The following is a 25,181-nucleotide window of genomic DNA, read 5'->3' on the forward strand; positions in this document are numbered from 1 at the left end:
TGGCTCTCTCTATTTTCATATTCACATATTCCAAAATTCATCCATTTTTCTAAACATGCATTTCGAACTCTGTCTATTTTCGTAATCATGCATTTTGAGCTCTGTCCATTTCTGCGTACACACATTTAAAGCTATGTTCAGTTTAGTAAATACCATTTTGAGCTTTGTTCTTTATCGTACACAGGCATTTTGGGTTACACTCATTTTCATAAACACGAATTTTGAGCATTGTCAATTTTCGCAAACACGCATTGTGCGCTTTGACTATTTTGATAAACAAATTTCAACCTTCGTCTACTTTTATAGCCACGCATTTTGAGCTATGTCCATTTTTGAAAATATATATTTCAGATTTAAAAGTTCCTTGACGAAGTATTGTATTGTAACAAGACATTGAAAGAAATGTATTATCCTCTAAAAAAGTAAAACATGGCCATAAGTGAATGCATACAAAAACTAAAAATTACCTCTTGATATCGCCATGGCAAAGTGGTTTACCAGGTGTGGTGTGCAAATAATTTAGACCTTTTGTTACACATTCTGCTATGTGACTTCTTTGAGACCAGGTCAGGGCAGGAGTTTTATTCTTTACAAATGAAAAAGTAAAAATAGTTAATACTCAGATAACAAATAATTACACGCTACATACACAAAGTAACAGCAAAAAATAAAAGTAATTCAGTGCAGAACCTGCTGCTATTCAAGTTTGATTGTCGAACTTGAATAGCTTTCTGCTATAAAGAATTTTCAAAAATGATCAAAAGCGTAATTTAGAACTAAAAAAAAAATATTCTATTCTGAAAAAACCCTAACACCCTGAGAAACCCAGACTGAGTTACGTTTTGCCTGGAAAAAAAACCTAGGTTTAATACAGCCTTGCAGCAGAGAATCACAAAATCAATGAATTTAATGTAAGAAAGGGATTTTACATTGTGGTAAATGGTGGTTTCAGTGGATTAATTTTCAAAATTTCTTCAGGTATTTTTAAATGGCAAACTTTTTCATTAGTCCCCCAACTGATTCAGAATCACATTTACAGATGATTAGAAGGAGATAAATACCTTAAACAACCTATCTTCTAAGGATCCATTAACCATGAGCTGGTAAACTAGGCAAGGATTTTCACCATCCAGTGAAACAGCATACAAAGGCAGTATATGGTCAAAACGACAGCTAAGAAACAAATTAAAATAATCTTTAAAAAAAAGTATAAGAAAATAATCTCATAGATACTTCCATACATTATTAACGGTAACTTAAATAAAAGATTTAGGATTTTACTTCAAAAGGGCTAACCTTATAAAAATATTATTAAAAAACATTAAATTAACAAGCAGCTTACCATTTTAAAACGTTTAATTCATTTAAAGATTGCTTCAAGCTAACAAGCTGTTGAGAGGGTCCTTGAGAGCTTTGTCGCTGAAAATAAATCACAACAGCAGTAAACAATATGTTACAACTCATAATAAATCTTATAAACCCCAGACATATAATATCATAAACATGACTCTGTACGAAATTTTCGTCACTAACAATGTATGTGAAAATAAAACATAATTTAATAATACAATCAATCTATAACTTGCAATAAATTACTTAAGAAATGTTGTGTTTGATTGAATATTTCTGAACTAAATAAATAGATCTGTAAGAAACCTTTGTTAAAAATATAGCAATAAAATAAATAATGATAAGAAATTAAATTTTATGAGCAAATGCAGGCAAAAACTGAACCCAAAGGAAATCCGAATCTGTCCAAAGAAAGGTATGTTTATTCTGAGAAAGTATATTTCTGCGTCTGATTCCAAAAATTAAAATATCGCCTGCACTTATTATTTAGCATATTTGAGGTCACACCCCAAACCATTAAAATTGAGTGCTAGAACGTGAAGATCCGATCATTAGGTCAAAAGTTACTCAGGGTGGTTCATTTTTGTTTTGTTTTTTTATTAGTGCACTGTGACAACATAGATATGATGATCTGAGCTCATACGGTAATCATATACTTTGATTACCTGTAATCACGATTGCATGCAATGGTGAATACCTGTAATCGTTTCTTGATGTGATTACAATTAGTCATGCACATATGTAATCAGAGATTACATGGTGGTAATTGTTTGTACTTAGTTACTGTAACCAACACCCAACTCTGCTCCTACCTCAAAATTGTGGCCTTTTCCCAGTTTAATCATTAAATTTATGTTGAAAACTAAAAACGCACATTTTTTGCCTTGTCTATTTTCATAAACACACATTTCAAAATTGGTCTGTTTTTCTAAATATGCATTTCGAACTCTGTCTATTTTCATCAACATGAATTTTGAGCTTTGTCCATTTTGGCAAACACGGGAGTGTATTTTATTCTAAGATGACAGGGGGAAAGCAACCTTCTTTTTAGGATAAACTCAACAACATAAAAACATCCATTAAATACATTTTTAAGTTGTTCATAAATAATATAAAATTTTTTAAAAAAATTGTGTACCAAAAATACAACAATATAGTTATAAGGTCCCAAAAATATTATTGTTTTAAATAGGATTTTACTGTAAATACATCACACATAAAATCTACACATTTTCCATACATTATTATGTTTAATGAATGGCAAAAAAGCACTTACTGGCATGAGGCGCTTGATAGCAACAGACGTTCCTTTCCATTCTCCCTTATAAACAGTGCCAAATCCTCCCTTTCCAAGGACTCTATCTTTGCTGAAATCTTTTGTAGCCTTGCAGATATCTTTAAAGGGTATGCGCATTACGTCGGGCAGCAGACACTCTTCAGGAGGAGATGCTATTGAATGCACAACAACAATTTTATAATTTTTTTTAGCTACCCCAAAAAAGGAGCAAACTTTCCACATTATAGTTTGTCTATCTGCTGCTATGGAAAAAAGAATAACGCATTTCGTATCATTCCTGTTTATAAGATTCCTGTTCACTCACCAACCCTAGCGAAAACCTGTCCTAAGCAATGACCCACTGCCCTACTTGAATTAGTAACGGGTTCAGACGAATGGCTTGGGGAGTTCTTACTTTAGACAAACTATAGCTATCAGGAGTATAATCACCCAGAAAAGCATACAGTTAAGAGTTTACGAAATTTAAATAAATGGAATTTTAAAATGCCTATACAACTTAATTCTATATATAAAAAAAATTACATTTTGCATAAAGGTATATACAATATTAAAATTATAAAAAAAAGGTTAATATAATACTGAAATTTTCTACTTCATTATAAAATTGAACTGATTACTTAGAATCAATGTTCCGGCCAATGTAATGATTTCTAAATATTTTATTCATATAAAATTAATAGTTTTAATATTTTTTGACAGTTACTTATACTTTGAAAGGATTTTTTGCAAAACGTTGCGATTGAAAAAATCTGTTTACACTAACATGCATTACTAAAAAAAATTTCATAGAATTCTTTGAAACTTTGTATGAAGAATTTGTATACTCCATGTTTTGAAGTAAAGGCGAAGGTCTAAGTTTGTTTTATTTTTATCATGTTTTAAGTAAAAATGTTGAATCTTTCTTTAAAAAATCAATATTGAACAATATATTTGGCTCTATTTCATTGTGCACTTAATATTTTCTTAAAGAGTTTAGTTTAAAACACAGCTAATCATATTCTGATCTTTAAAAAAAATTATTTTCATAATTATGAATTAAAATTTGTTATAAAGCGGTTAGCGTGACAGGAAAAATTTTGGGGTTTTATGCTCAAATTATCCCCTTTGGTGAAAAAATATTGTATAAATTTTTGAAGTTTACTTCAGGTTTATAGTTTTAAAATCTCTGCTAACCAAAAAAAAAAAAAAAAAAAAAAAAAAATTCACATCACAGTATTAAATATAAAAAGTATTTATTGATATCACCTTTGGCCAAAAATGTGTTACACAATAAAGTGATCTGTTTCACAGGAAAACATTCACATAAATTAGTTAAAATCAAATTTACCAAATGCATACTGGGAAGGCATTTTGCAGTTTTTTCCTTGTTTCCAAGCATTATCATAAAGACAATTATCTGATATTGATTCCTCTTTACAATCAGAATACTGCTTTTTCACCACATTAATATTTGGCGACCTAAATAAGAAAATTTTAAAAAATCAATATTTGCCTCTTTTAAAAGCGTTTCTGTACTGCACGGGCAACAAAGAAGCTTGTACTTTTCTCCAAAAAGTAACGAAAAAACAAGAAAAAGTACTAAATTTAAAAACTAACAAAGTAAAAGTACGTATCTTTTACTTTTACCTCCGTCACAAGTAACGAAAGAAAAAGTATTGCCATGTATGGTTATAATAGAGCATATAAGATTATAATTTTACTGTATGCAAAGCATTGCTAATTTCTTGAAATTTTAACTGTTTGGCAATAAATTTCCGTCTAAAATATGTTGGCATAATGGATGGTAAAAAAAAATTTAAATTAAGAAAAAAATTCCCTGATAATTTCTGGTTTTCAGATGGGTGATGACCACTCTGAGGACACACATTTTCCAGAAAAATATCAAAGTTGAGTGAAGTAAAGTTTCAGCCTTGATTGTTTCATTATTTCATAAAATTTCCGCCCAATTAAAATTTTAGTGCAATGAAGGTAAAAATTTACATTTCTGAAATGTCAATCACGATAAGCTTTTTTATGAAAAATTGAATTTTTCTGATCTTTTAAATTTTTATCATCCAAGTGAGGAAAATTTTCCTTTTGAGTTATTTAAACAACAGATATAATAATTGTAAATTTAAAGTAATTAATGAGAAAAAACTTTTTAAAAGAATTCCAATGTGAAAAGTATTTCAATAGAAAGCAACATCTTTTTCAAACTCATCTTTTTACTAATTTAGAGATTCTTCACACTACTTACTCTTAACAAATTAAATGAAAAAAAAGAAATAGAAAGAAAACTTCCCTCGTCCTTAAATGCAAAATATTAAAAATTAAAATTTACGATAATAATACTTACATTTTCATACAGTGAGATTCTTCCTTCGGGACATTTAGCACTTTAGAATCTAATGATAGATCACTAAATTGTTGATTGAAATTGTCTAAATTACTGCAACCTTTTCCTTGGCAAGAAGATCTTACAGAAGACTTATGAGATGCAGATGAATAACTCTGAGTTGAGGACAATAACAACTAAATAAAAATAACAAATTTGTTTCTTGTTTTTTTTCTTTAAAAAGTACAAATACAAAATTTAATGTTGTTTTAGCTTTAAAGATCCTTCTGAATAAGTTGAATATGTACAAAAAAAATTATCTATAAGCTACACTTTTACAAAAATAACTCTTCTTCAGTAGACTCATGACAGTAGATTCAGTAGACTAATTACAATAGATTCATTACCTGGAAGATAAAGGGCAGTAAAACACAAGGTCGTTGTATTGTGAGTGCATAAAAATAATGCAAATATAAACTCGGGCATATAATACTGTAAATTTAAAATTAAATAATTCTTTGTGAATATTTATAAAGTTTTAGAAAAAAAAAATGCAAGGCAAAGGAATTAATTTTTTTTCTTTAAAAATGCCCATATCTTTGTAAATTTTTACTCCAGGCAGCTATTAAAAATAGCAACTAAAGTAATTAAATACAAGTTACAAGCTTGTTTTTAAGATAGATTTTTTGACATAGGGTGTTCAAAATACTTGTTTTCTTTCGTAATTTACTGTCTGTCCCCCAAACCTCTGAAAGCCTTAAATCTTATAGCTAAGTATTAATAGTCGCATGAACTAATCATATCTAGTTATAAAATAATTCCTTAAGTATTTCTTGAGAAATTTTAAAAAAATTACAAAAACTCAGTGTCATTTTCTTATTGTAGGGTAAAGTATATGTATATCAGCAAGTAACAAACCACTGGACAAGTGATATGATGCAAGCTATACACATAAATTGTAATTGTGAAACAAACTATTCACATAACTAAGTGAAATGATACTTCCTAATACTAAAAACTTAGAAAACTGATTAATGTATTAGATATTCACTATGAGCAAATAACCATTAATTAAAAATTAAAATCACATTATTGTACTAAATCATTATATATCTTAACTTTATATACAGCTGTATTTATGTACAGGAAATAACTGAATAACCGATTAACCAGAAAGCTCAAATAAGTAAAATTGTGGAATTTTGTAATAAAATAATTTTTAAAAAAATTTTGTCTTAGTTTTTTACAAAGAATAATTGGGCCATTGATAAATATGGAGTAGTGATAAGAGTATGGTAAAATAAGGATATATCTTACCAAGCTTTTGTCATTTATTTTCATAAAATATGACTGGGAGAAAAAAAAATATTTTACTTTGCCTGCACATTTTTAAGATTAAAATTTTTTAAAATAATTATTTGTTTAAATGCATTAAAAGTATAAAAAAAAAAAAATTTTATGCATAAAAATTTCAAAAATCAGAACAAAAAGGAATATCAATGGTGTATTCATTAGATATTAAGATAAAACTGTTATTATCAAGTCAGAAGGCTACTGAAAATATATGAATACACAAATGTTTTATTTAGGCCGAAAGTTAGGTTAATTTATAAATCAATATATGATAAACATTAAAAAAAAAATGTAAGACAAAAACAGGTCCTGTAATGGTTCAAATAGAAAATCAGGAAGAAATGATAAAAAAAAAAAAATATTTAAAAATTAAAAAAAAAAAAAAAAAAAAAAAAAGAGAAACAAATTGATTGNAAAAAAAAAAAAAAAAAAAAAAAAAAAGACAACAAAATCAGGACAATTTTAGGACAGAATTTTATTTTTTAAAAAAAGAGCCAGAAGAAAAATTAACTTAGCTATAATTTACAAAATTAAACAACTATCTGAAAAGTTATACTTTATAGTCTGCTTAAGGAATCATTTTCCCTCTCAACTTTATCAAAACTGATAAATAAAATTTTATTACAAACATTTAATAAACATTTTTTCAAAAAATGTTTATTAGTTAAATGCTATTAGTAAAAAAATGGTATTAGTTCCAATCATATTTTAACATTTAGAGTACTGAAAAACTCCCATTATTCTGAGGTCACACCAAACTTTTTTTTTTATTTAACTTGATAAGAATTAACACTTTAAATAATTTAACTTAATATAGTATCAATATCTGCATATTTAAGAATAAATTTGCAGATAAAGATTAACAAAAAGAAATACTTTTAACTTTAACTCTTTAAATTCGCACGTTGTATTTGCTTACAGTAAGCAGGGGAGGGTACAGCGTTGGGTATTTCGATTTCCGGTCCAGTTTTTAGTGCAATGTTTGTGTTTTAAAATTTTTCATACGAAAAAAGAGTTTTAAGTCATACATTTAGTTTTCAGATATATAATGTTAAAAGTTATTAAATGATAAGTACATGATGAAAATAAAATGCGTAAAACATATATTTAAACAAGAAATAACTTAAGTAAATAAAGTATCTATAGAAATATATGTAAAGCATATGCCATTTAAATACTCTTCAGAATATTATTAAACAACGCATTGATATTTCTGTAATTTTATGGACTTAGGCTTAACAGCAAAAAACCCTCCGGCCCTGGACAGACACTCGCAAGAGAGACTGCCGGCTTCAGCGATAAGCAGGCATTTTCGCTTCCCGTCCTGAAAGGGTTAAAACTCAAAGAAGTTAATAACTAACGACAAATTGCAAAAACAGAATAAGTTTTTGCAAGATGCAAGAAAAAAATAAAATGAAGTGCAGTGGCTTTTGACTTCACTGATAACACTGAATGTTGATCTTAATAGATAGATATAAGGTGAAAAATAGGCAGCATGAAAGAATCTGATCAACAAAAGTAAAAGTGCATTCTTTTGAAGTAATTTTTCTGAAGAAGCGAAAAAAAAATTTATAGAAGGTAAAAAACATGCAACAAACAGGTTTTTTACAAGATGGTGAAAACCATGGTAAATGACATGCCAACCCGGTATAGAAGAGAGTAATCTACATGGGCCTCATAGGGGTTTCCCCAAATTTTATAGAAGTGGGTAATCTACATGGGCCCTGAAAGTACAGCCCGAGCTAGCAACTCGCCACGTCGTCAAATGCGATAGAATCGCACATTCGGAGAAAAAATTAGGGAAAGTATTGGTGAATGACTTTTTTCTACTGAAAAGAAAAATATATATTACCCTCAATCCTGAAAAAAAATTCACAAAAGTTAAAATTTGCAATTAAAACACTACACTTAGAATAGCAAAATGTAATTAAAGTCCTAACTATATAAATAAGAGTAAATAATAAGTATTTAATTTGCTTTCTAGTTCTTCAATAAAATATTGCAAGAACAGGATGCAGTTTTTTGCATGGATTACAAGTGGAAAATATTACAACAAATACTGAGTTTTATCCCTACAATTTTATGTCAATAGTTAGACTTGGCCACTTGATATAGCCACATATTTCGATAAGACGCACACATCCACACATTTCAATTTTTCCTTCTATCCTTTCATATTTTTTAAACTGGTTTGCTTTGGATGATTTGTAGTTGAAAATTTTCTTTTATTAATTAAAATATCGTTCATTTATTTCCTTAAGTTTTTTTGGCAGTTATGAAATAAGAATTGAAATTACAAATGAGAGAGGAACATTTGCTGAAAAAATGATCATTTAATTCCAAGGATATTCCAAGAGTATAACCAAAATGCGATCTATTAAAGTACCTGTGAAATGGAAGGCCTTGGTATATCCCCTTTCTTTGAACAGGTCATATTGGCAACTGTATAAGTACTATCATTGCGTAGAAAGATGTGGTATTTTTCTTCAACTGTAGAATTAAATGAAAATAGTTAAAATGGAGACAGGCTAACTTCTTAAATTAAAATCTGCTATCTAAACTAGTTTCATTCAATCAAAAACCATAACTCAAAAATAAATTTCTACTTTGCTGACTGAGACAGGAAAGAAAATGTGCTTTATGTAAAATAGGATATGATTACAATTGCATGCAGAAAGAATTTTTGGTCTATTTTTTTTCTTCTTTTTTGCATTGTTGGTATCTCTTTACAATGCATGTACAATGATATAGAATTTTCAATGCTTGCCTTCCTACAATATAATTCAATTTAAATTATATATATCTTAAGTAAACATTTTTAAAAATTCAATCGTGTAGTAATTTATAGTATGAAAATAAGTCTTAATATTTGGCCTTAATATCCATTAAATTACATATCTTTTGAACAAACTCTGATAAAGAAACACTACTGCTATGAATAACAGAACTATAATTCTATTCCAGGTGTAATTCTAAATTTCCTACATTGCAAAATTTATTTGCATTGTTCTTATTTCTATGACTTTTTTTTTTCAAATTCAATGTGTAGAACTCTTGATGCTTGCCTGTTTCTTCACTAATGCTAAATCTTTTAAAATTTTGTCAGCTTGCGATAGGACTTTAAATTATAATTTACTGTCCCCAACACAAAATACACATGCAATTGGATCAAATGATTTAATAGGAATTTACTATTTTGGCAAGCATCATTCTGTCTGCATTCCCCCCCCCCTTCTATTTGCCCTAAATTTGCTTTCTGTCACATTCACATTATCTATCTCTATCCCTACCAATAGATTCCTGCATTTCATCTTCTGATCTCCCTTCATTCGTTTCCTCTTCCTTCTCTTCTGACATCCCTTCATTTGTTTCCTGTTCTGATACCTATTCGTTCCCTCTTCCTACGTGACCAGGGCTACCCATTCGTTCCCTCTTCCTACGTGACCAGTGCATAACGTAACTATAAGAAGTCAAGTAACAAAAATGTAAAACATACCTGCCAACATTGGAGAAATAAAATAAGAGATTTTACTAGTGACATTTTTAGGCTAAGAGTTAAGATTTGATACGTCATGCAAAACCATGTAAGTCAAAAAGAGAAATTCAAAATTGGAAATAATATAAGCACTTACACATAGCAAAGTAAAAAATATGTTTATAAATCCAGAAGATTTTTTTAAACCATCATTTATAATAACCCAAACTATCCACACTCAACATGCTGCAGTACTCAATAGCACCATTTGTTGAGGAATAAGATAGGTATTTTTGCCATCAGCGGATATTTTATCATCAAATTTTTTTTTTTGAAATTTCAACAAATACGGAGAAATTAGACAATAGACTGGTAAACAGGAGATAGTCATAAAATACAGGAGTTTTCGTTAAAAAACAGGAGACTTGGCAGGTATGTAAAAAGGAAAAAAAATGCATAATTACAAAAAAGATAACTTAAATAGTTAACTTACTCAATATTTACTGTCATTATTATAATTTTTTATAATGATCACTTTCTTTTTAAAGATTTCAATTATTCAAAATATATTTTTTAAAATTTTAAATCGATGCTTAAAAACAAAATTTGAAAACTAAACAATTCATCGAATTGTTATTGAAAAATTTTCATCTTTTGTGTCATGTGTAAAACAGAAAAGAAGTATCACGATGTTATTTTGAAACGTAACTTACGTAATTGTTTATTTCTTACACAAAAAATTATTTCAATTTCACTAAAGAATAAGGAAACTAAGAAAAGTTTGTAACTTGATCTAATTTATTAACTGGGATTCTAGTTGATTAATTGGCTAAAATGAAGTTTCATGGCTTAACCCTTTCCTTCTCGCTCCCGTGAAAATGACGGGGTGAGGTTTTGCCCTCTATTTCTCGCTCCCGTGATATTAACGAACTGGAGTGCTGAGTAGTAACGCACCAATAAGAATAAAACTAATTCATTTCTTTTGCCTGGAAAACATTTTATTTCTCATTTTACTCACCAGGTGGCAGTACCAGGATATTTTTTAAAGTAATTGTAGATAGTTAGTTTATTTTAAACTAGATGTTAGTTTATTTTAAACTAGAAACTAGCACTAATCAAATACGTAATACAAATACAAAGGCTAAAAAAATAGGCACTTTTATGACCGTTTTCTTGAAAATTAACCGATTGTTAAGGGGTTAAAGATGATCCTTAAAAAACAGTTTTGCCTACACATTCTGAGTCTAGCAGAACAGCAATGTTTGACACACTGTTGCCACAGGAACAAATTTCTTTAGCGCGAATAGAAAGTTTAAATAAATTGAATCTGTAACAGTTGAATATTAGTCTTAGTAAAAGTAAACAAAGCTAATTTTTTAATATTTTGTTCTCATTTTTCATGGAATAACCCCAATAGATTTTTTTTTACACCTCACCTCCATGACTTTTGGTGTATATGACACACTATAATAAATAACCAGAATCATAAAATGTAAAAAGTCATAGCAATGAAAAGACAACATGTACAGTGTGCAAAAAAAAAAAAGGATATCACCCTGAATAATTTTCATTCCAATGACCCGATTTTCACGTACTAAGTGTGGATCTTAATGGTTCCTGGGGTGACCTCAAGTATGCTAATTATTTAGTTCTAACTATAAATTAAATTATGAAATCAGACACAAAAACATAGTTGCTTTGAATAAACATACATTTTTTTTTTACATATTTGGAATTTTAACCTTCAAAATGTAAGGGGTGCAAATGTAAGGTTTATTTCTTCTGTGATGAAAACAGTGGATACCAAATAAATATAACTTTTTAGCATGCCGATTTTTAATTAAATTTTTTTGAAATTTTGTCTAAACCCCTATTTGGAGGGTTAGGAATCGAAATATAAAAGAAAAATCATGTTTATTCAGAAGAAGTGCATTTTTGAGTCTGATTTCATAACTTTATAGTTAGCGCTAATTAATTAGCATATTTGAAGTCACCCTTGGAAACCATTAAGATTGGTACTTAGTACGCTAAAATCCGATCATTAAAACAAAAGTTATTCGGAGTGATATATATATATTTTTTTTTTTGCGCACTGTACAGATGAGTGCTTTAATATTTCTCATATTTGCATGCATGCATTATTCTTTTTTCTTTTTACTAAGCCAGACAGTCAGAAGCATACAGTAATTGTAATTATTTGTAATACTTTAAAAACTTAGCAACCATTTCGATGAAGAGCTTCTGTCTCAGCTAGAGTTAGTACTAAAATTTAATATACAAAATTGAAAATTATGACAAGCACTTTAACCAGTTAAACTTTTCAAAATATATCCACAGACATTTTAAAAACTTTCTTTTTCATTATACAATTAATTTCCTATATTACAGATCTTTTCAAATGTTCTTGAGAAAACAGTACAGTAGAACCTCAATTAACCGAGCTTTGATTAACCGAGGTTTCTGTTAACCGTGGCAATAACAAAGTCTAAATTTTCTTTTCTCCTCTCCAAAATGAGCTTGGAAGAAATTATATACATATTAGTTTGTTGTCCGTGTTGAGGGCACTTATTTCCCACAAAAGCACTCAACTTCCATGAAATATTACACCCTGAGAAGTCAACATCCATGAATGTTTTGTTAACAGTGGTCATGTGACTTGTAAGTTTAATAATCTAAATTTTAAAAATACAATATTTTCTTGAAATTTTTGTTATTTTTGAAAATGCGTCTTTCGATATTTAAACTTTTTAAAATTTACTACTAGAGTTGATTTCCTTTTTAAATCTTTTTAGCTGTGAAACGTAAGTTCATATATGTTTATTTTTATCATTTAAAAAACGTTCCATTGTTTTTTACATTAAAAGTAGTTAAATTCGCAAGCACGGAAGGTTTTTATACCCGATTTCTATTAACCGAGATTTCCGATATCCGAGGTACTAGCGGTCCCAATTAGCTCAGATAATCGATGTCTTACTGTATTTAGAGACTTGATTGTATCTAGATGTTTACATAAAAAATAAATTTTAAACCTTAAACATAGTACACACAAAAATACTTACCATAGGGTCTCAAAACCGACATAGCCCTTTGATGATCCATTTTGGCCAGAAGAACAAAGAGATGCTTTATAGTACCATTTTTCTCACTAAACTTGTTTAAAAGTTCCGAAGTGGGACTTTTATCTCGATATACTGACTGCCCAATTAATATCAAAGTAGTCACATCGTACTGCAGATGGCCACCTATCAAAGAAATATTAAATATATTAAGAATAAAGAATACCTTTCAAAGAAACATCAAATATAAAAAGAATAAAGGTCACCTATCAATAAAATATAAACCTTTTGCTTAAGGCCGGTACAGCATATGTACCAGTATATATATGTATTAATAAGCAAGCTTCAAAAATGCTAAAAAGTTATGATGTTCATTTTTTTTCAATTGCACCTCGTTCCAAACAGTCCTAAAAAGTTCCTTATATCTATCAGAATAAACGAGTTAATGATTTTAAAACAAGAATATAATTTCCAACTATGTACTATTTATTTGAGGAAATCAAAAGTTTTCTTTGTAACAGTTTATTTAATCTCTTAAAAACATAATTTTAAATAAAAAAAATTAGTAAAATTTTTAAATAACTTGTGAAATGCATGCTTGCTTAAAACTACAAAAATATTACTATCTTAAAAAAAAGTTATATCCTTTTTCTCAGAATGTGTTACGAATAAAGAATGCCAAAATATGTATAGCTTTACCAAAATATCTGCCGATAACAATGCATGCTACTAACCTGCTACGGCTTCCTCCTAGGAACATGATAAGGAACAAAACACTTCCTAATCATAACTGGATAAAACAGTTAACTTCCACTATGTGGGGGACAAATTTCTGCAAGAAAGTGCGATAAGATAGAGTTATAATGCAGAAAAGCATAGAGTAATAATGCAGAAAAGAATAGAGTAATAATGCAGAAAAGCAGAGAAATAATGCAGAAAAGCATAGAGTAACAATGCAGAAAAGAATAGAGTAATAATGCAGCAAATGATAGAATAATAATGCAATTGAAGTTCGCTTCCAAAAGAGGAGAGGTAATTATTGAGTGGTATTTGGTGGAAATCTTAATAGGAGTAGGAAAGGTAAATTAAGTGGAATTTCAGAAATTTTCCGAAAAGTGCCAAGGACAGGGAGAGGTATGAAGTTTTTATCATGATATATAATGTGCATGATATAATACGTAAAAACACAGAAAGTCATATTTGAATCAAAACCAAACTATCAGAAATCTTGAATAGATCTTTAATAAAACAAAAAAAAAAACTTTAAGAAATTCAACATTTTAGCTATTTTTTATAAAAATAATAAAAAATTGACTAATAAACAAATTCTAAAAATAAAATAAAGTTTCGTCTCATTTTTTTAAAAAATAAAAGCAGCTTAAAATTTATTGGTTCATAAATAGTAAAATTTTATAAAGAAAAATTACACTTAAAAGTTTATAAAAAATAAAATAAAGTTAAAAATTACTATATAACTGTCTTCCAGAACATAAATTTGAGAATACATGAATTTTAGAGCTTAGTAAATATATTGAAAACACATCCTTAAGGATGAGATAAAAATACTATTTTAATTTATTTTTAATTAAATCTACTCAAATTTTTAAAAAAATACTTTGTTGAAAAATACTTTTTCAAAAGTATGTTGCCGAATGTTCGGCTAAACATTCAGTCAATCACATGAGCAAAAAATTAGTCACTTTTAAATATTTGGAATTTACAAAATAGTAATGAAAAAGAATTTTTCTTTGCATTGAATGCCATGCATACAAAAAAAATTTACGTTGTTAGAGAATTCAAATGGAAGAACTAAGTGTCTAGCACAAACATTTTTTAACTGTTAAAATTTCAACTTTACATGCTCTGATGTGCTTTGCATTCATCTATTGACAATATTATTCAGGGGCCTGTCGAGGTTTTCCTTAGAGGTACCTATTTTGTGAAAATTAAAAATTATATTAAAAATTCAACACAAAAATATGGATTTATCGTTTCTTAAGGGATTTAAAAATAAAATTTTAAGAAAGTATTTTGTGAAATTAGCGTTTTTCCTAAAGTTGAATTTGTGAAGGTACCGTCAAACGGTAATAAATTTTGTCTGGACAGACCCCTGTTATTGGTCATCAATAAAACATTTTCTCTTTTAATATTGTATTTATTTAAAATTTAATATTTTTAAGATAATTAACTGTTAATATAACATTTTGTTACCTCTTACTTTTTGTTGTTTTCTTCATTTGCTTTGTCTCAGAATTTTATTCTATATATTAAATTTAATAATATTATTTCAGGTTTTTTTTAAAATTAATTTTAATAAATACTAATCTTTAATCATTATNTTTTTTTTTTCTTTTTAAAGTTAGGAGTACCTTTCTTTTTTCTCTTACTTTATGCATTACACTTTTTCCTTGTACTTCGGGTTCGATAAAACATCGATTAACGACACTTTTTGGTCGATCCAGAAAACCGGGAAATTCAGATATCCGGGATAGCGATGGTCCCGAGCATCCCGGATAATTGGTTCTCTACTGTATATATAACTTTTTAGCATGCCGATTTTTAATTCAATTTTTTCGAAATTTTGTCTAAACCCCTATTTGGAGGGTTAGGAATTGAAATATAAAAGAAAAATCATGTTTACTCAGAAGAAGAGCATTTTTGAGTCTGATTTCATAATTTAATAGTTAGCACTAATTAATTAACATATTTGAAGTCACCTTTGGAAACCATTAAGATTGGTACTTAGTACGTTAAAATCCGATCATTAAAACTAAAGTTATTCAGAGTGACACACACATATATATATATGTATATTTTTTTGCGTACTGTACAGATGAGTGCTTTAATATTTCTCATATTTGCATGCATCGATTATTCTTTTTCTTTGTACTAAGCCAGATAGTCAGAAGCATACAGTAATTATAATTATTTGTAATACTTCAAAAACTTAGCAATCATTTTAATGAAGAGCTTCTGTCTCAGCTAAAGAGTTAGTACTAATATTTAATATACAAAATTGAAAATTATGACAAGCACTTTAACCAGTTAAACTTTTCAAAATATAGCCACATACAATTAATTTCCCGTATTACAGATCCTTTCAAATGTTCTTGAGAAAACAGTATTTAGAGACTTGATTATATCTAGATTTTTACACAAAAAATAAATTTGAAACCTTAAACATAGTACACACAAAAATACTTACCATAGGGTCTCAAAATCGACATAGCCCTTTGATGATCCATTTTGGCCAGGAGAACAAAGAGATGCTTTATAGTACCATTTTTCTCACTAAACTTGTTTAAAAGTTCTGAAGTGGGACTTTTATCTCGATACACTGACTGCCCAATTAGTATCAAAGTTGTCACATCGTACTGCAGATGGCCACCTATCAAAGAAATATTAAATATATTAAGAATAAAGAACACCTATCAAAGAGACATCAAATATATAAAGAATAAAGGCCACCTATCAATAAAATATAAACCTTTTGCTTAAGGCCGGTACAGCATATGCACCAGTATATGTATGTATTAATAAGCAAGCTTCAAAAATGCTAAAAAGTTATGATGTTCATTTTTTTCAATAGCACCTCGTTTCAAACAGTCCTAAAAAGTTCTTTATTTCTATAAAAAAATAAAAAAAAACAGTTTTTCAATTGCACCTCGTTCCAAACGGTCCTAAAAAGTTCTTTATATCTATCAGAATAAACGAGTTAATGATTTCAAAACAAGAATATAATTTCCAACTATGTACTATTTATTTGTAACAGTTTATTTAATCTCTTAAAGAAAAATTTTAAATAAAAAAATTTGTAAATTTTTTAAATAACTTGTGAAATGCATGCTTGTTTAAAACTACAAAAATATTACTATCTTAAAAAAATTAATTTAAAAAAAAAGTTATATCTTAACTTTTTCTTAGAATGTGTTACGAATAAAGAATGCCGAAATATGTATAACTTTACCAAAATATCTGCCGATAACAATGCATGCTACTAACCTGCTACGGCTTCCTCCTAGGAACATGATAAGGAACAAAACACTTCCTAATCATAACTGGATAAAACAGTTAACTTCCACTATGTGGGGGACAAATTTCTGCAAGAAAGTGCGATAAGATAGAGTTATAATGCAGAAAAGCATAGAGTAATAATGCAGAAAAGAATAGAGTAATAATGCAGAAAAGCAGAGAAATAATGCAGAAAAGCATAGAGTAACAATGCAGAAAAGAATAGAGTAATAATGCAGCAAATGATAGAATAATAATGCAATTGAAGTTCGCTTCCAAAAGAGGAGAGGTAATTATTGAGTGGTATTTGGTGGAAATCTTAATAGGAGTAGGAAAGGTAAATTAAGTGGAATTTCAGAAATTTTCCGAAAAGTGCCAAGGACAGGGAGAGGTATGAAGTTTTTATCATGATATATAATGTGCATGATATAATACGTAAAAACACAGAAAGTCATATTTGAATCAAAACCAAACTATCAGAAATCTTGAATAGATCTTTAATAAAACAAAAAAAAAAACTTTAAGAAATTCAACATTTTAGCTATTTTTTATAAAAATAATAAAAAATTGACTAATAAACAAATTCTAAAAATAAAATAAAGTTTCGTCTCATTTTTTTAAAAAATAAAAGCAGCTTAAAATTTATTGGTTCATAAATAGTAAAATTTTATAAAGAAAAATTACACTTAAAAGTTTATAAAAAATAAAATAAAGTTAAAAATTACTATATAACTGTCTTCCAGAACATAAATTTGAGAATACATGAATTTTAGAGCTTAGTAAATATATTGAAAACACATCCTTAAGGATGAGATAAAAATACTATTTTAATTTATTTTTAATTAAATCTACTCAAATTTTTAAAAAAATACTTTGTTGAAAAATACTTTTTCAAAAGTATGTTGCCGAATGTTCGGCTAAACATTCAGTCAATCACATGAGCAAAAAATTAGTCACTTTTAAATATTTGGAATTTACAAAATAGTAATGAAAAAGAATTTTTCTTTGCATTGAATGCCATGCATACAAAAAAAATTTACGTTGTTAGAGAATTCAAATGGAAGAACTAAGTGTCTAGCACAAACATTTTTTAACTGTTAAAATTTCAACTTTACATGCTCTGATGTGCTTTGCATTCATCTATTGACAATATTATTCAGGGGCCTGTCGAGGTTTTCCTTAGAGGTACCTATTTTGTGAAAATTAAAAATTATATTAAAAATTCAACACAAAAATATGGATTTATCGTTTCTTAAGGGATTTAAAAATAAAATTTTAAGAAAGTATTTTGTGAAATTAGCGTTTTTCCTAAAGTTGAATTTGTGAAGGTACCGTCAAACGGTAATAAATTTTGTCTGGACAGACCCCTGTTATTGGTCATCAATAAAACATTTTCTCTTTTAATATTGTATTTATTTAAAATTTAATATTTTTAAGATAATTAACTGTTAATATAACATTTTGTTACCTCTTACTTTTTGTTGTTTTCTTCATTTGCTTTGTCTCAGAATTTTATTCTATATATTAAATTTAATAATATTATTTCAGGTTTTTTTTAAAATTAATTTTAATAAATACTAATCTTTAATCATTATGAGATAATGAACTTAGTTTTAGAGTGTTATCAATGATAATTAATAATTTTTGATGTGTACCATAAATTAAATTATGCAATTGTAAAGTTTGATGTTTTTTTTAAGTTTGTGTACCTAACAAGTTTTTGGATCACAAATGAACACCTAGATGGCCCTATTAGGTCACTAAATTTTCATTGCTTGTGTAAACCCTACTTATTCTTTAAAAAAAAATTATTCTTAAATAAAATATTATTTATTTATTTATTTTTTTTTGGAAAACCAGAAATTATACATGCGTATTGTTTGAAAGTAACATAAACAAATGACATCATAATGTCACTCGTTAAATAAAATAATATAATACCAATAAAAAATATTGTAAGAATTAATTGGTAAAAATGATTATAATGTTAAAAATTATAATTCTAAACATTACTGTAATAAATTAAATATTTTACGTTTTCAAAACAGTCTAGATATAAAAAATATCTATATTTCTGTATTTCCTGAAACTGTTTTGATTCTTTTTTTTTTTAGCTCATACATTCTATTTTATACATAAAGTGAATGATGATGGATAAAGTTTTATTATGAACTAACATTTTCATCAAAAAGTGTTTAGACATCGAAATTGCATTTAAATGTCAAAGCATTTATAACTTCAAAGGCCCACCCTTATAAAAATGTCTAAGCATGCTGATGGTAATAGGCGCTGTTTTAGCAGGCATCTACTAAAAATAGCACTAGAACTTCTAATACTGTATTTTTTTTATTTAATCCAATAATGTAAAGTCAAAGAAAAAGGCCACAAATACATTATTATAAAATTGAAATTATTTAAGCCTGATTAATTGTGCTTGCATATATGTCTTTCAAATTTGTGTATGATTTTGTAATATAGATCAATATTTATTATTTACTTTATTTCCTGAAGCAAAAAACGTATCCTAGCTAATTCACTAACTGGAGTGACAAGACAACAAATAATTTTTTTAAAACAGCGAAGATTTTTCAGCTACATTAATTGCCTTGGTAATGTTATGTTGACCACCGCCAATTTATTGATTATTTATTTTTTCACTGGTATAAAGAACGTGTGATTATATTAGGCTATTCGAATCGCTGTAAAAATTTTGAATTTAATGAACTCCGCTTATTGCTGGCTTATTTGAGGAATATACTTCAAATAATCAAAACTTCATTTAAGATAGTTTGGGGCACGGTTAAAGCAGATACAGCGAATTATTATTATTTTTTTTTATATTAAGTAGAAAAAGGATAAATCAGAGTTAAGGCATCTCATTGTAGAATTTGTGTAAAAATCCCTACTTTGCCTCATCTAATATTATTATCAACAGCAACTGATATTTAATGTCTGATATTTATGACTGAAGTAATAACCAGTTTTAGCCAAAAATATTTTCAAAACAACAACAATACCTAATTTTTCCCAGCTCTTATCGGCATCAAGTATGTCACATAGAGCTTTTCTAGGTTGATAAGGTAAATCGTGTATATATACCACTCTAGAGTCTAGAAGATGCTGAGACATAGCTATCTAATAAAATGAAATAAAAAAATAACTGCAAGAATAACTAATAAGTCAAAATTCAATAACTTAAATGTTAAAAGTCAATTGTGAAAGTGCAACTGACCTTTAACTTGCTTAAAATCTTAAGCAGACGTTTTAATACTGGGAAATCCCAACATCTTTATTTACGTCATGTGTTGTTGCCACCAATGAATGAAAAATTAACAGACATCAATTGCAATTTGAAAATGTGTTACCAGTATTTGAAAGTTACAAGCTAAATTATACAAGCTATGTACAAATCAAATAATAAACATTCTCTTCAACAAGAAGCGCGTAACGTAAATTTAAAGGCTCTTCAAATGGAAGATGGATATCTTGAAATATTATTTATAAATATATAGAAATTTCTATTTTGTTTACAAATATTTTCTAATTAATTGACGCAGAATGTGATCAACGCACTTTCAATCATCGTCGACATAAGAGGATCATCAATTTAGGCTCTCATTCTTCCTCAAGCAATCGGAGGTGTGTTAAATGTGATAATGTTCCTTCAAGACACGAAAATAGTGCATGCTTAAAACTCCTGTGTGTGAATTCTGAGATGCAAACGCGACTTCGTTAGTGAAATACTATACTCGCAAAAAATCTCCCAATCATTTTCTCAATGGCATCTTTAGAATAGCATATGCGGTTTTCTACAATGCAGTATGAATGCTCTCTTAAGAAAAGGACAAGTTGATATTCTGTAGTAGCTTACTTTACTTTTTAAGAACTGTCCCAAGATTCTGGACATCAGGTGTGTTGAAGTAGGCAACCGATAACGTAACCAACGTTCACCGCAAATGTGTACTTATTTGCTGAAAAATTCTTTGCTGAGAAACTATATTAAAACATGCTTTCTTACTGATACCGAAAAAGACTTTAATTAACCCTATTTCTGTTTTATTTTTCCCCTACTTGGATTAAATTTATAAGCCTGCATTTCCATAATCTTACAAATGTAAAGAGAATTACCATCATAGTAACAGGAACAATATAGATAGCGCTATACAAAGGTTATTTCCATGCAGATCTAATTCAAATATCTGCTATGTACGGGGAAAAATCGATGTGAGTGATAAAATACTTTCTTGCTGACAGTAAATAAAATTCATACTGTGCATGCAAATATATTTTTAATTTTTTAAAGATTATGTTTTCGGTACGATTTATATAATCTATAGGCTATTCATTAAGTGTGTGTGTAATTTCTTTCTGGCGAAAGGAAACATTATTATTAAAGACAATCTCATTCTATGTTGAGATACTAACAGCAAATACTCTCTGTGCAATGTGTGTCACAGTTGCAATGATGTTCTGACAGAAAAATATTTTTGCACATGGAAATTTAATGTTTGTAGTTAGTATGTTTATAAGTTTCCAAGTGTAGTTCATAAATATACTTTTTTATTGAAAAGCAATTTACTTCTGTTCTAAAAAGTGTACAAAAAGAAATTGTTTTGAGTTCATAATATGGAAATAATTTATTTAAGCAGTCATTGTGATAAATTAATCAAGAAAAAAGAATAATTTGGTTTAAGTAACACTTTCAACAAACTTTTCATGCAGTGCATTACTAAACAGTTATAAATAGGTTAAAATTGCAGATGCAGATAATTAAACTGTCTGTCACTTTCACGAAATACATATGATTTGATATTTATACACAACAAATTTAAATTGTTATTTTCCTGTTCACACTGAGAAAATATTTTCTGTTAAGACAATTTAATACTCAAAAATAGAATTTAACTTTTTTAACCTTCTCATATTTATGGTAATGAATAATAGCTTGCTTTTCTTGTGCATGATAGAACATTGATATAAAAATTGGCAATTATAGTTTTTTTATATTTTAATAGATAATGGTAAATCTTTTAAGTTTGTGAAAGTGAAGAAAAAAATTTTTTTTTTTGCTTTTTATACTGCTTTTTATACTTAATTTATACTGGGAAAATATCTTATTCTTGTAGTACATACAATAAGGGTTTTGCACAAGTGTTTATACTGGTGAGAAACCTTATTCTTGTAGTGTATGTAATAAGAGTTTTTCTCAAAGTGAGCATCTGAATAAACACAGTTGTGGTGAGAAGCCATTTTCTTGTAGTATATGTAATAAGAGTTTTTCAGAAAAAAGTAATATGACTAAACACAATCGTGTTCATACTGGTGAGAAGCCTTATTCTTGTAGTATATGTAATGAAATTTTTTCACTAAAAAGCAGTCTGACCAAACACATTCATGTTCATACTGGTGAGAAACCTTATTCTTGTAGTTTATGTAATAAGAATTTCTCACGAAAAAGTCATCTCACTACACATAGTAGTGTTCATACTGGTGAGAAACCTTATTCTTGTAGTATATGTAAGAAGAGTTTTTCTTATAAAGGTAGTATGAATAAACACAGTCTTGTTCATACTGGTGAGAAGCCTTATTCTTGTAGTGTATGTAATAAGAATTTTTCACGAAAAAGGCATCTCACTACACACAGTAGTGTTCATACTGGTGAGAAACCTTATTCTTGTAGTATATGTAATAAGAGTTTTTCAGAAAACAGTCAACTGATGAGACACAGCATTGTTCATACTGGTGAGAAGCCTTATTCTTGTAGTATATGTAATAAGAGTTTTTCATGGAAAACTAGTCTGAATAAACACAATTTTGTTCATACTGGTGAGAAGCCTTATTCTTGTAGTATATGTAATAAGAGTTTTTCACAAAAATTTAGTCTGACGGAACACAGCCGTGTTCATACTGGTGAGAAGCCTTATTCTTGTAGTATATGTAATGCGAGTTTTTCAGAAAGAGGAACTCTGAATAAACACAGTCTTGTTCATACTGGTGAGAAGCCTTTTTCTTGTAGTATATGTAATAAGAGTTTTTCACAAAAAGGTAGTCTAACAGAACACAGTCGTGTTCATACTGGTGAGAAGCCTTATTCTTGTAGTGTATGTAATAAGAGTTTTTCAAAGAGAGGGGCCCTGAATGGACACAGTCTTGTTCATACTGGGGAGAAGCCTTATTCTTGTAGTATATGCAATAAAAGTTTTGCACTAAAAGGTAGTCTGAAAAAACACAGTCGTGTTCATACTGTTGAGAAGCCTTACTCTTGTAGTATATGTAATAAAAGTTTTTCTCTAAAATGTAGTTTAACAAAACACAGTCTTGTTCATACTGGTGAGAAACCTTATTCATGAAGTATATGTAACCAAAAATTTTCACAAAACTCATTACGCGCAGTAGTGTTCATACTGGTGAGAAGCCTTATTTTTGTATTTCAGAAAGAGGAACTCTGAATGAACACTGTCTTGATCATACTGGGGAGAAGCCTTATTTTTGTTATAATAAGAAAATTTTGAAAAGAGTGTTTCTGAATAAACACTGCCATGTTCATACTGGTGAGAAACCTTATTCATGTATTGCATATAATAAGAGTTTCTCACAAAAAGTAATCTTACGGTTCACGGGCAGTGCTCATACTAGAGAGAAACCTTATTCTTGTAGAGCATGTAACAAGAGTTTTTCATTAAGAGGTAGTTTGACTCAACTTAGTTGTCTTCATAATGTTAACAAACCTTACTCATGTAGTACAATATGTAATAAAGCTTTTTCAAGAAAGAATTATCTAACTAGTCACAGTCATGTTCATGTTATTTAAAAGCCATATTCTTGTTAAAAGTTTTCTTTTTTTTTTCACTTTAGGTCCATCTAATTTATTGTAGTTTTATTCATACTGGTGAAAAACCTCATTCTAATTTTTCAAAAGCTGACTTTACTGTTTGTGTTTTTACTGGTGAGAAATTTTTTTGTTGTTGTGTAATGGAATAAGAGTTTTTCTCAAAAATGTCATCTGACTAAATATAGTATTGTTTATCCTATTAACACCATATTTTTGATGTATGTAATGTAATAGTTTTTTAAGTTATAGGGATGCAGGATTAAAATTTTGATTTATATTTTAAAGTGTTTAATTTGGAACGAATTGAGAGTTTTTAAACATTAACATCATATTTTCAAGTTATTAAATAGTTTCTGTAACAGAGCCTGATAGTAATAATTATGCGTATGCGACTTAATAAAGAATGAACGTTCACTCATCTAGCCTGGATTAAAGAAATAGAAATTCTTATACAAACCTATCTAGCGGGCGTCTTCGAAGTAGGTCATGATACCATTTTTTAAAAATAAGCATACATTATGGTTATACATCACATTATGGTACACACTACAAAACTGCATTTTGTTTCTCCCAAATTTATCATTATTATTTTTTTTCAATTTTATTTTTCTATTTATTTTCATATTTTTTTCATAGTTATTTTCAGTTTATTATCTAAAAAATAAAGTGGTGTAAGGTCTGTTTATAATTTGTGAAAGCCAGAAACACTAATAGCAGCTTTGAGGAATCAACTATAATGTGGGAGTATATTTTTACTAAGTTAAGTTCAAGTCTTTTTGTTCACTTTATAGTAGTATTCATTTGAAAATAAAGTGCTTTAAAGGAGAGATTTAATTAGAGTTTTTTTTTTCTTCCAAAAAATTACTCCTCTTGAAGTTTATGTATGCTGAAAAAGGGACAGATTAACTTAAGAAAGTGACTAGTTAAGAGTTTCCCTTTGCGAGGGGGTCGTGACCTCTTTCTCATAGTACACAAAAGGGTGCGTTTTCTTTAAAAGGGGATGGAGATGAATTTCCCATTAATTTTGACAATTACATAGTCCAAATTAAATATCTGTTTATTTTAATCTTTGCTCTTTATTCAAGAATTTGTATTAAATTTGTTAGCATTATTTTATGTATTACAAATGAATCGATTCTTCTTCTAACTATATTTACTAAAAGTTTGAGGGAAAAAAAGCGAAATATTCTTAAAATAAAAAATGACAACAGGAAATTAAATATATTTTTAATTCTTAAATTTTCCAAAAATCATTCTTTGAATGCTTTTAAATAAGCGTAAATGATTCATTCAGAAATTTCATCATGATATTACGAAACTTTGAAATTTATATTATCGAAAGTTTTTTGCTTTACGAATATATTAGTTAATACTTACTTATCCTCTATGTGCCTTTGGGCACTTAAGGCCTCTAGCATATCCCTCCAACGCCTTATGTCTCTAGCAATAGATCTTGCTTCCTCCCTGCCAGATATTCTACATTCTTTTAATTC

At 28.3% G+C, this 25,181-nt stretch overlaps 2 protein-coding genes across 8 annotated transcripts in view; one reads left to right on the forward strand and one right to left on the reverse strand.

Moving 5' to 3' along the window:
- Positions 1-20,217, reverse strand: part of LOC107449997 (serine/threonine-protein kinase pelle) — a 31,927-nt gene extending 11,710 nt beyond the window's left edge. Inside the window, exons 1-12 of one of the 7 annotated variants that reach the window (XM_071182790.1) lie at positions 20,089-20,217; positions 19,874-19,991; positions 12,849-13,031; positions 9,734-9,774; positions 9,605-9,698; positions 8,701-8,804; positions 4,983-5,158; positions 3,975-4,105; positions 2,627-2,799; positions 1,343-1,419; positions 1,062-1,173; positions 468-586 (exon numbers count right to left, since the gene is read on the reverse strand). In XM_071182790.1, coding sequence (XP_071038891.1) covers positions 468-586; positions 1,062-1,173; positions 1,343-1,419; positions 2,627-2,799; positions 3,975-4,105; positions 4,983-5,158; positions 8,701-8,804; positions 9,605-9,698; positions 9,734-9,774; positions 12,849-13,031; positions 19,874-19,985 — 1,322 coding nt within the window. In that variant the 5' untranslated portion in view covers positions 19,986-19,991; positions 20,089-20,217. Of the gene's footprint in view, positions 1-467; positions 587-1,061; positions 1,174-1,342; positions 1,420-2,626; positions 2,800-3,974; positions 4,106-4,982; positions 5,159-8,700; positions 8,805-9,604; positions 9,699-9,733; positions 9,775-12,848; positions 13,032-13,579; positions 14,073-16,050; positions 16,234-16,847; positions 16,946-19,873 lie in introns of those variants that run through there. The other 6 variants (XM_043043563.2, XM_071182791.1, XM_043043558.2 and 3 more) reach the window with 6 other exon arrangements.
- Positions 20,218-20,330: 113 nt separating this feature from the next.
- On the forward strand, positions 20,331-23,641 carry LOC122269626 (zinc finger protein 271-like). Its single transcript, XM_071182794.1, has one exon. It carries the CDS (start codon positions 22,151-22,153, stop codon positions 23,204-23,206), a length of 1,056 nt encoding a protein of 351 aa, XP_071038895.1. The 5' UTR covers positions 20,331-22,150; the 3' UTR covers positions 23,207-23,641.
- Positions 23,642-25,181: the final 1,540 nt, after the last annotated feature.

This window comes from Parasteatoda tepidariorum, chromosome 6 (genome assembly GCF_043381705.1).
Source record: "Parasteatoda tepidariorum isolate YZ-2023 chromosome 6, CAS_Ptep_4.0, whole genome shotgun sequence".
In the NCBI taxonomy this organism is placed as follows: domain Eukaryota; kingdom Metazoa; phylum Arthropoda; class Arachnida; order Araneae; family Theridiidae; genus Parasteatoda; species Parasteatoda tepidariorum.